Source organism: Corylus avellana, chromosome ca6 (assembly GCF_901000735.1).
Source record: "Corylus avellana chromosome ca6, CavTom2PMs-1.0".
NCBI classification, from domain to species: Eukaryota; Viridiplantae; Streptophyta; class Magnoliopsida; order Fagales; family Betulaceae; genus Corylus; species Corylus avellana.
In genome coordinates, this window is record NC_081546.1 from 25,590,190 (window position 1) to 25,601,972 (window position 11,783).

The following is an 11,783-nucleotide window of genomic DNA, read 5'->3' on the forward strand; positions in this document are numbered from 1 at the left end:
TGTATTTATAGTCTTTAGAAGAAGAAAAAATGGTAAGGAATTAAATTAGATACAATCTTATTACAAATTAATTTACCAAACTCTGAGGGATATTCCATCTCAACCAAAACAAACTAAACGAATTCAAATGTGAATCAACCATCAAATAAGGATAAAGCTACTCCACGTATAGATGATGATCATATCATCTACATTTAAATGTAAATGTTTAAATTCTAGTTTGTAGTGTTATTTCTTGTAAACAAAGTGTAACGACATTTGTTTTATGTACAACTCCTACCTCACTTGTGTTGAAGGTAGGGAAGTCAAATTACAACACTCATTATATTTTGTTTTTCTTTAGACCATAACTTAAGAAATGAAATTAATTCCTTATATTTGAAGAAGTAACTTTTAGAATTTAAGGTATAAAATATAAAATATTGCCTGCCTAACCTATCATTCATTTAAAATCCTCTCTCATAACTGCTTTTTTTTTTTGTAACATTAATTGAAAGACATGAGTGAGAGAGTACAATGGCTGATGATGAAATATTGTTAATTGATGATGATATTACTGCTATTGACGTAGTGTAGGTTTGTAAGTGCTCTAATTGCATAGGGCTGCAAGTGCTCAGAGATAGAGAGGGGACGTGAGAAAAAAACTAATACATCAAAATGGAAGAAAATATATTTTAGGGGGGACGGATATCTAAATTTTGGGGGGACAATCCTTACTGAAATAACAAGTATTTTTTTTCTAAGCCCTAATAACAGGGGATGAAAAAAAATTTGTTGAACGTGGATCCGCCCCTGAGGAGGTTGTTGGGCATGGATAGGGTTCAAGCCATGCACTTTGAAGAGGTTTTGGGATTGGAGGTGAATTTTTGGGTTTTTGAATTTGTTTGGAAGAATTGATTTGAAGGTTTGGATTGATGAAAAAATTGGGTTTGTTTGTTTGTGTATTTTGGTGTGCTTTGAGAGGCTAATTTGAAGGGTTAGATTCAAGTTAATTTTTGGGTTCTGCAATTAATTTGAGAAACTGATCTAAAGGTTTGTTTGGTTTTTGTAATCATAGGCGGGAGTTTGCTTTTTTCACTTTCTCTTGTTTTTACTTCAATTCTTGCTTGCTTGTGGTTGAAGTTTTGGCCATGGTTGTGTAGGGGTTGCTAGTTGACTCATGACAGAGTGCTTGTTCAATGGCGGTGCTGCCATATCTGTTTAGGATTGTAGGTCAGGGTGCGAGGTTGAATAGGGGTGGGTAAAAAACTGATTTTTCAAAATCTGACCCTGTTTTGACCCGCACAGGTCCGCTTCTGATGGTTCTCAGTCAGATTTTGAGATGATTTTAATATTTTCACGAAAATCAGAGTTGGAATTGGAATATGGCAGGATTTCCTATTCCGACCTGACCCAACCTGACCTTTCAATATACTTAAAAGTGTCGTTTTAGGCGAGCTTACATTCTTATTTCCCTAGCCTTATCACTCATTTTTCTTTCTCCATAGCTCTCTGCACTGGAGCAACTGCCTTACCCTGTAGTTTTTCTCTTCACTCAATTTCTTTTTCTTCTCTTAGGTCTGTTTGAAGGTCTTCTCCAATCTTCATACTTAAGATCTGTTCTTCATTCGTCTTTTTGGTCGAAGACGAAGAACATATCTGTTGTTCATTCGAAGATGAAGAGAAGATTTGTTCTTTGTTGAGGAACATATCTGTGCTCTTGTTCAGGAGACCATTTCCAACACTTTTGCCCAACTCCAACTCCGACTCTTGACATTTTGGAGGTAGAGTCAGACGGGATCGAAGGTTTTCTGACTCTTCCTACTTCGGCAGAAGCAGATTCTGGAAGACCTCTTTCCAACTCCAAGGGAGTTGGTGTCCAGCCCTATGGTTGAAAGGAGAGATTTGGATTGGGATTAGGTGTTTCAACAACTCCTGCAATCCCACCGTGGGTAATTTGGTCATTTTGCAAGCTTGGTTGTGCCAAACAATGGGGTTAGCAATTTCTGTAGCATTTAGTGGCTGATTTAGACATTGGGGGCATATTGCAAGAATTATTTTAAATGGACGTGCTAATCGAGTCAATTGATAGTTTGGTGGGAGGGTTACGAATGGAATAACAGTTTGGGGTGGTAGAGTATAATTTTTCTTCTTCTTTTTTTTTTTTTTTTTTGTTTTTGAAGTGTTTAATTATTTTCTTTCATTTACAGAACTTAGTATAGGATGATAACTGCTTTTATGTGGAGTATTGCTCAAGTTGTAGCAATCAAATCAGTGTCACTAGATGTGTGCAAAGAGATAAATTTGTTTGGTTTTAATTTTGTGTGTGAATGAGTTGTGTTGGTGGCAGTGATTCTTATGTCATTGTAGATTGCATGTTGTTTATGTTTGGCTTGTGTTTTTTAAATGAATTTTAAAAATAATGGATATGGAATGGTTCAGATAAACTTGATGATATATTTTGGTGAAAGGGTCTTCTATTGAGTTTTGTATATGCTTTGTTCGGTGGTGCTTTCTGTGACAGGGTTTTGGGATCTTGTCAGATGCGGCCATCCCCTGAAAATTTATCCCCTAGGGTCAGAAAGGAAGAAAATGATTTCTCTGGTTCGAGTTTCCTATCTCTCCAAGATAGCACTCATCAGGAACCCATAGACGTCTCTTCTTCGTCATCCTCTTCTTCAGAGGATGGGTCTCTTGAGACAGAGGATGAAGATGACCAATCTAATGAGAATGCCTCAAAGCAGTTGGTGCTTTATGACCCTTCAGCTAATGGTACAGGTGCAATTGAACCTGTTCCCGACCCTATTCAGTCCCAGCCTCCAACATTCCGAAGATACTTGGCTCGAAATTCATCTTCTAGAGTTTTGCCATCTGTTGGGGCTTTCACTGTCCAGTGTGCCAAATGTTTTAAATGGAGGCTCATCCCAACCAAAGAAAAATATGAAGAAATACGCGAACATATTCTGGAACAGCCTTTTTACTGTGAAACAGCTCGTGAGTGGCGGCCTGATATATCGTGTGACGATCCAGCGGACATTTCTCAAGATGGCAGCAGGCTCTGGGCAATTGATAAACCTAATATTGCGCAGCCTCCTCCTGGGTGGCAACGGCTTCTACGAATCAGAGGTGAAGGAAGCACCAAGTTTGCGGACATGTATGTGTTCCTTCCTATTTGATTACGTCTGTTATGTGTAGGTAATTTAATCCTTTGCATGATTTCTATCTTGTATTTACTTGTCTCACCTTTTGTTTGGAATTTCATTTTTTAACCTTAACTTCAAAAAGTCTGCATTCCTACTGGGGTTATATCAAGGCTCAAAGAAATTTAGATGTTGTTGTAGAATTATGAGGAGAAAATCTGAATGAATTCTCTGCAATGACTCATAAGCAAATTTTCCCTGAAGGGTTCTTCTCATGCCTCACTATACTGTTCTAGGACACTTTCTCTAAGCTGAAGAGATCTCCCCTTCTCTTCTGCACCCCCTCCCTCCCCCCTCCCCTCAACACCCAACCCACACATTTAAACGCACTCAAGCACATGTATCATTCATTATCCTTGAAGTAGCGGGAGGTTAGCAGACCCCTTTTGAATTGCTGTTTGCTAGTGCTCCCTTGGATGTATTAGGTTTATGGTTATTACTAGGTATGTGGCTACGTGCTCCATATCTGTGAGTAAATGTAATATCTGATTGTCAGAGCTGGAGTACGCTGTGATTGCTTTTACAGTAATCTCTTGATGCTTCACGAAGTTGGTACGAGTCATGTGATGTTTACTGTATACAAAGTCTTCTGATTGCTTCTGATGGTTTCATCATTATGTGCTAGTATATTTTCACTCCCATTTCTGAGTGTTTATATGGGGATCTTTGGGTCTCTTATAGATGAAAACTGGATGAGCTGCCTCTGCTGCTGCTCTCCTGTTTGATACATGAGGTTTATCATTGGACCTAATTGTAGCTTTGGCTTCTGCTTTCAAATTTTATTTTATTTTCTTTCTATTTATTTATTTTTGAGTTTGAAGTTTTAGGGAAATGTTAGACTCAATGATCAACTTCGTTCTAATTTGCTCTGTCTATTTTATACAGATATTATGAAGCACCATCAGGCAAGAGACTACGCTCAATTGTGGAGATCCAAAAGTATGTTGGTACCACCTATTCAAGTTTTCCCCTGTTGCATTGCTCTTGTAGATATATGCGTAAATGAAGAACTAAATAGCTCGTGGGTGGTCAAAGTTTCACAAGTATAAATGTATAATGGGCTCATTTGGCAACACTTTTAGGGGTAGCCTTTTGCTTTTTCGCAGAAAAGCAAAAGCATTCACAAACAATTCAAAATGCAACATACTCACAAAATACAATAAATTATTTTCACATTTATGTCACATTACAACCGAAAAACAAAAAAGCACCCCCTAAAAGGTTTTGTCAAACAAACCCAATGTTTTTCACCATTTCCTTTACAGCCTTTTGTGGGGCTTTGGATTTTGCAGGTACTTGCTTGAACATCCAGAGTACATGAGAGATGGAGTAACTCTCTCCCAATTCTCATTTCAAATTCCAAAGCCCTTGCAGAAAGATTATGTGAGAAAGCGTACTCCTCTTCTGACAACTTCACTTGACACTAGACCTCTCGAACCTGGTGAAGGTATGCAGAAGAAGCTACCTACTTTTCAAAAACAAATTGAAAAGCCACTTTTTATAATCAACTCTGCATTTAGTTCAAGAAGAGAAAGTCCCATCTGTTTTAAGTTGTGGCTTAATGCCATTCAATCTCGTGGGGGCAGTCTCTTGCATTTATATTTGAGGGTTTTATTAATTGCCACTCTCGAAACTATCCTTGTACACAGAGTTCCCTTGTTACAAAAACTCTGAAGCTTTTTATTCTGGTTTGTTTATGAATCGCTATTTACTAATTAATGTAATTTCTCCTCGTATGGTTGTTTTAGTCTCTATGATGGGATTCTCCTGAACAAGGTATGTCAACATTCTGAAATGATTATCTTCTGATGTCAAAACCACAACAGTAGAAAGATGTTTTCAGGGGTTCCTGCCTACAAAAGTTGGAAACTTCTTCATGAAGGTTCTGTGAGATGAATGTTAAATGGGCAAGAAGCCAGTAGGTTTAGATGGGGTACTCTTCTTCTTTTTTCGCTTGTTATTTGTTAGTTACCCACATCTTTTAAGTTTTGAGCTCACAATTTCACCCTCCACCTTGTTCTTACTATATAAGAAGATGCCATTTGAGCTAGAGTTCATTGGCTTAGATGTGACTCATGTGAGTGAGACTTTTTTGGCAAAGGATTTTTCTAATGCTTCCAAGTCATGTTCTTTTGTTTGTATTTGTCATATTTACCCTTTATCCTTTCATGGAATGGGGATACTTGTCAAGTTATAGCATTTCTATTATGACTCGTGTCCTACATGGATTAAGTCTAATCTTAACCATATATATATATAAGCTTTTGGGCACCCTCCCCTTATAAGTCGGTTTTCAATGGTGAGTTCTACCCAAAGTTTGTATAAATTTTTCTTTGTTTAAGGTCTCCTTACTATGGCATTTCTATTTCATTTTACCAGCTTCGTATATTACATTTCCATTACAGTTCCTCTTTTGTCATTAATTCTTTACACCCTATGAAAAATGATGACACCTGTGGTCTGGGTGCCTCCCAAATATCAGGTGTTGACTTTGTTGGTTACTTTAGACTCATGCTGCAATTGTGGTGTTCAATTTGACAGAATTTACATGGTTTTTGCTACTAGATTAGTGCTGGCCGAACCTAAATGGAAATCCAGCAATTTCTCTATTTGCTTACCTTGTTCGTCGATACAGCTTGCTTGTCTCTTATTATTTTCTTTTCCCCATTTTTTCCATGTTCCCGCAAATTATTCTTTAGAAAACTGGTTCTGCAAAATGCCGCATGGGAATAATTGGAAAACCTTTCATCTTTCTCCATTACCTCAATGATGACATCATTTGCTGCATGGAGAAAACATAATATTGCTAAACTAATAACAATTCCCTTCTTTTTTGTTTTTTGTTTTTTTTTTTTTCCTGCAGCAGCGAGTCCCCTGGCATGGGCAGGTCCAGATGACTCTTCAGACTTACAGCTTAATAGGCCAGGGTTGCCTCCTTACCTTGAGTCCCCTGTTTTTGATCCTGTTGAGCGACCTGCAAAGAAGCAAGCTACAGCTTCCACACAGGCGATGTACAGTAGTAAGCCAAACCATAATAAGCACAGTGGTCAAGGTTGATGGGCTTTGTCAATCTTGAAGTTGTAATTATGAACATGAGGGTTGGTCTGGCAAGTTCTTTGTTTTTTTTTTTTAGTGACAATTCATGTTGTATCTTGTCATATTTTACCCCACATGACTAGATTCTGTTTCTAGAGAAAAATGGGGAATTTTGGGGAGAAAGATGAAATAGAACAGTTCAGGTTGGGTTTAAGGGATGGTATTGTAAGCTTGGTTTTCTGGGGCTTTTTGAAGAACCCATATAAGAGAAAATCTATGGTGTTTTACACAAATGTACTGTATCCAAGATCAACTGATTTCTCACTTATGCATATGCATGACGTCCCAATTCAAGCGTATGAGCATTTGCATGTCTGCTGGTGCATGAAAAGAGACCTATCTTGCTGATTCTGGTGAGTTTTGAATATTCTTCTGTTTGTTCTTAGTGAAAGAAAACGAAGATTCCTCTATTTGTTTCTGTTAGAAGATTAATATGCCTTTTATGGTCCTGAGATGATATAGTTTTTAGTTGTTAAGGAAACCCATTGAATTGACCAACCACCTACAAATGGCCAGCCTAGGGTAGGGCTTGTTCGGGTATGAATTTTTACTGTTTTTTCTCAAAATTGTGAATATTGAAGAGAAAAAATTATGTTTGGATTGTTTAAAGAATATAAAATATAATTAAAAATGAAAACAAAATTATTACAAAAAAAAATAATAATAATAAAAATTTGGGGTGATTCAAGAGATGGCCGGACTACCCCCAAAGGGTGGATCAGCCACCGCAGGTGTTTAGTTATAAACGATGTAGTGTTTAATGTTCCTTGAAATCAAAATGACACAAATAATCTAAGTCGTTTTTGAAATGACATAAAAAAATCAAGTTTTTTTTTTTTTTTTTTTTTTTAAAGACGACAATTTTAGTGGTTTATTGAGCAAAGGTCGTATTCTTTACCAAAGTATAGCTTTGCAAGCTTAAGGTCGAATCCACATGGACTTACATAATTGTAGGAAAACTAAATAAATCCCAATCAAGTTCAATAAAAAAATATGGTTGGTCATAAATTAAAATAAAATTAAACATGCAAGTAATCTAAGTAGAATAAATAATAAAACAGTAAGTTATCAAGATAAAAACAACCAAGGTTGTGAAATCCATCTCATTAATTCATAACATGTATTCTTGATCATTGATTTTACCCGAACTCTACATGATAACTAGAAATCAATCTTGTTACCGTGGAAAATATCATGGTTAAAACCATTAACAAAAATCCAAAGCATGTTCTTCTTCGCTTCAACAATTTAAAACAAAATCATCAATTGTATCCTTCAACAAGAGATATCCAATTTTAATTGAGAAAAAAGTAATTGAAATATCCAAAATGCAATTCCAAGATCACCAAAGAAGTAGAAAATTACAGAATAGAAAATTACACAATCACACAAAACACCAAGATTTAAGTGATTCAGCTTAACAAGCCTACATTCACTGGCGGAGATGATACAGGAAAAATTCACTAACAAAAGAGTAAAGTACAAAAGATAATACAAACAAAACTGCTAAAACTCAAAAGCCCTGGTACATTCAAAGTTCACTTTCACACAAAAGAGATAACTTCCTTTTGGCACTCCAAAAATTGTGAGAATACAAGTGAAACAAAAATGGTGTATCTCTCTACGTTGGCAACTCTCTCTCTCTCTCTCTCTCTCGGCAACTTCAACCTTATTGAGAATTTTAGTCTCTTGTAATATTAAAATACATAACAAAATCGTCTCCAAGAGGTAACTCAATCGGCTGGAACTACGCTTAATGAAGCTGAAGTCACTATTAGGTAGCTCAAGAGCGACGTTCACTTCACTCCCATCTACTTGACCTTCCATTAATATTAATATGAGCTACCAGTTTAACACTTGCCATGCATCAGTCTTAATGAGCACTTTAGTAGCTTGGCTTTTCTGCGCATCTCCTACCAAAAAGTGAGTATTTGGTCAAGTGTTTCAGAAGTCTTACGGATGGGACAAGTCACAAAATTCTTTTATTTCTCAACTTTTAGCTTTCACGTTTTTACAAAAAATTGCTAATTTTTTTTTTTAATCAATTCCTACAAAATATATCATTCTAAGCTCAATATTAGTGATTAAACAATATTTCCCAATTAAATCTAAAAATGAAAGAATTAGAACATAATAAGATATAATACTGCTTACTTTAATATAGTAAATTGGCACATTTACGCTATTATCACACCCATTAACCAGCTAATTAATAGTCTCTAACAATTCAAGCGACTCAAAACAAAATACTCTTAAGAAAAACACTTTTTTTTTTCTTTTTTTTTTTTAATCCAAGGCAACAAGAATTAGTTCAAGGTCAAAACACTAACAACTACCAAAATATTTTACGTGCCATCAAAACTCAATGTGAGTGAAATTTTAGCTAACAGAAACATACTCTTAGTGTCCAGATAAACATAACATCGAATTTCTATCAAAAAGTATGCATTGATTTAGGCCTTATCAATGTTAACACTCAACAGTTGATATCACTCTGAAATGGGTGTAACTCTCTCAAGTATATGTGAGTGGAATAATGTAAGCAAAATCAAACATCTCACATATTAATCATATGAAAAATGGGGTAATCAAGAAAGAAAAAGTAGTCTCATGGAAGGATGTCGAAAGTACTTTACATCACACTCATTGATTAGTCATGAACATGTCTGAACCATACAATCATCAAGATCAAATAAGGACTTTTATTGGAACGTAATATAGGGTTAAAAACAGGAAAATAGATAACAAATGGATGATGGTAAAAAATTGAAAAGTGTTTCAAGAATTATTGAATCTTCGGCTTCTTTTGTAATTTCAATCAATTTTCTTTCCAATTTTTCTTCAATAATGCACTATCTACTTTTCATAGTACACTTTCCAAACTTGAACATCAACTATATTTTTATTTTTTCCTTCTTCCCTTTCAATCTTTTCTTTTGATCCCCTATTTCTTTTTTTCTTTTTCTTTTTCTTTTTTTCTTTTTTTTGATCACATGTCACCTCATTGGGATAAGTTGCTTGAATTCATTCTTGAAACACTTTGGAAAATGGTTTAAGAAGAAAGGCTAATCATAAGGCTCAACCGGGTAACTAGTGAATCAGTGATAATGTATAAAGAAAAGAAATTTCAGGCTCAAAGTAAAGAAAAATGGCCTAATCTCATCTCTCAAGGATTTGCATAGTTCTTCAACATTCATGAATTCAAAAGATTCGAGTGTGGCATAAAATTTATAAGAATAATGAGACTATCACAACGAAATAATTTATGTGCTTCCAAATGAAATATGATATCATGAGAATTTACTCTCTACAAAGAATGATGGGCTCAAAACTCACAAGGGTTAAAAAATCTCGGCATTTATTATCCTCAAAAATTTCTAAGTCACTTTTATCCTTAACAAAGAATTATGTTTTTGTGGCTAAGTGGATGTGCAATAAATTGAGCATGAAAACAATGAAATTCTTTAGCAGGAATAGCATAATGAACTTCAAACATAAAACTCTTTTTTTTAAACAGAAAAAAATAAAAATCTAAGCATGACACCAACTATGTTTCTCCAGACCTAAATCAAACATTATCCTCAATGTGTCCCTTCTTACCTCAAAAGGATGAAAATCATGCTTATAACAAATACAAGATGTAAAGATAAGAAAGATAGTACCTGGTTGAGCTTGTACCACATGATTGCTACCAAGAAAGAATTAAGCGTAAGAGCACATGAACATATGTAATAATCACATAAAAGGAACAAAGAACATAACAGAATTAAAGAAAAAATTATACTTACAAAATAAGAAAGAAAATAAAATAATATGACATGGAATATGTTGCCTCCTGCTGGTACTACGCATGTTTACCGTCTTCAGCCAGACACTCTAAAAATCAATCATAATAAACATGATCTTCTAAATTCACTTCTTCTACGTCTAGACTCTTTAGTTCAAAAAATAGTTTTAATCGTTGGCCATTGGATTTAAACACATCACCATTATTAGAATTCTCAATCTCTACAGCTCCATGTGGGTAAATGGTGCGAACTTTCAAAGGACCAGTCCATCAAATTTGTAATTTGCGCGGGAATAGATGCACACGAGAATTATAAAGGACCTTCTAATTAGGTGCAAAATATTTTCTCAAGTTGTTCTTGTATATAAAAGGAAGAGGAAATCGATCTTTCCTCATCATGGAATTCAACTCGCGGTAATCAATGAATACTCCCCATCCCGTTAGAAGGCGATTTGGAACTAACTCATCAGTTGCATTCTTGACTACTGTTATGTCAGACTTCTTTGGCACAACTTGAACCGGGCTCACCCACTTACTACCAGAGATTGGGTAAATGACACCCACATCCAAATTCAACTCTAGCCACCTCTTGCATGACAGTAGATGGAAGTGGAGGTGACGAAGAAAGGGGAAGAGAAACGACTTTTGGTTGCCACTTAGCACTTAAAAGAGGGATAGAGTCTAGCAATGTATTGACCTCCCACTTGATTTTTCAACATCAAAGGTACCTCCAAGATGGGCTATACATGCCTCTAAGGGATACTCACAGCTTGGCTGTATGGAAGTATTATGAACCAGACTCTCAATCATGTAAACCCACTAACGTCCTGTGTATGGTGTTGCTTGCCGTTGTCAAAGATATTAAGTTCAACAGTCATGTTTCCAAAAGAAATCTTCATCACACCATTTCGACGATTGATCAAAGCAATGGTTGTGGCTAAGAAATGAAGACTCAAAATGAAAGGAGTTTTCCCACTGAAATTTTGAACAAGATGAGTGTCTAGGACTACGAAATCCACAGGAAAAAAGAATGCATCAGCCTTAATCAGAACATCCTCAACAATACCTCTAGGAATTTTCACTGACTTATCAGTTAATTGAGGTGTCATCTGAGTGGGTTGCAACGCCCCCAAACCTAACTGCAAATATATGGTCGTATGTTCACACTCGCCCCTAAACCTAACAAAGTTTGTCTCAGCCTGCACCAGCGGAAGTGGTTTCAACACATATCTCGTCCTCACTAGTTATGTTGGTAGAAGAACCGCCAGTGCTAAAAGAGTGTGCACCTTCAATAGACAAGTGCTGGTCAATCTCTTCTGTACATTGATCTGCCTCTTCCGGTGGATTTTTTTTTTTCATATTCCGCACACTCTCCAGTTCTATTACTACTTTTTTCATAGATGACCTATCATTACCTATTGTACTGACGCACCTTTTTACCAGATTAGCTACTTTTTTTAGTTGCTCAATGTTATCCTCATTTAAAATCTGGTTGTCCTAGATTTTGAGTAAGCCATACTCTGTCAAGGTAGACTGAAAATAACTAGCTAGACCTATAGTGCTGGCTGTCCCAACACCATGAATTGTGTCCTTCTTTATGGTCAACAGTTCTGCCATATCAACACCAAAACTGTGAGATTAGTTTTCAATATTAACTGTTGATCCATGAAATAATCCGGTCCAAGTACCCAAAAGTTCCCTTCACCACAGTGGATACGTGA

The 11,783-nt window shown here is 35.9% G+C and overlaps 1 protein-coding gene across 2 annotated transcripts; it reads left to right on the forward strand.

Moving 5' to 3' along the window:
- The first annotated feature begins 1,954 nt into the window (after nt 1–1,954).
- Nucleotides 1,955–6,611, forward strand: LOC132185657 (methyl-CpG-binding domain-containing protein 2-like). 2 transcript variants are annotated; one of them, XM_059599422.1, is made up of 5 exons: nt 1,955–1,974; nt 2,504–3,133; nt 4,065–4,118; nt 4,472–4,626; nt 6,043–6,611. In XM_059599422.1, the coding sequence occupies exons 1-5, from the start codon at nt 1,970–1,972 to the stop codon at nt 6,234–6,236; spliced, it is 1,038 nt and encodes a 345-aa protein (XP_059455405.1). In that variant the 5' UTR covers nt 1,955–1,969; the 3' UTR covers nt 6,237–6,611. The 2 variants fall into 2 exon arrangements, with proteins under 2 accessions (XP_059455405.1, XP_059455406.1); XM_059599423.1 differs by having other exon boundaries at nt 6,046–6,611.
- The last annotated feature ends 5,172 nt before the right edge of the window (nt 6,612–11,783 follow it).

Coding starts and splice junctions, on each gene's coding strand:
- LOC132185657 (XM_059599422.1), top strand. Junction 4,119..4,471: donor TCAATTGTGGAGATCCAAAA/GTATGTTGGTAC, acceptor TGGATTTTGCAG/GTACTTGCTTGAACATCCAG. Junction 4,627..6,042: donor ACCTCTCGAACCTGGTGAAG/GTATGCAGAAGA, acceptor TTTTTCCTGCAG/CAGCGAGTCCCCTGGCATGG.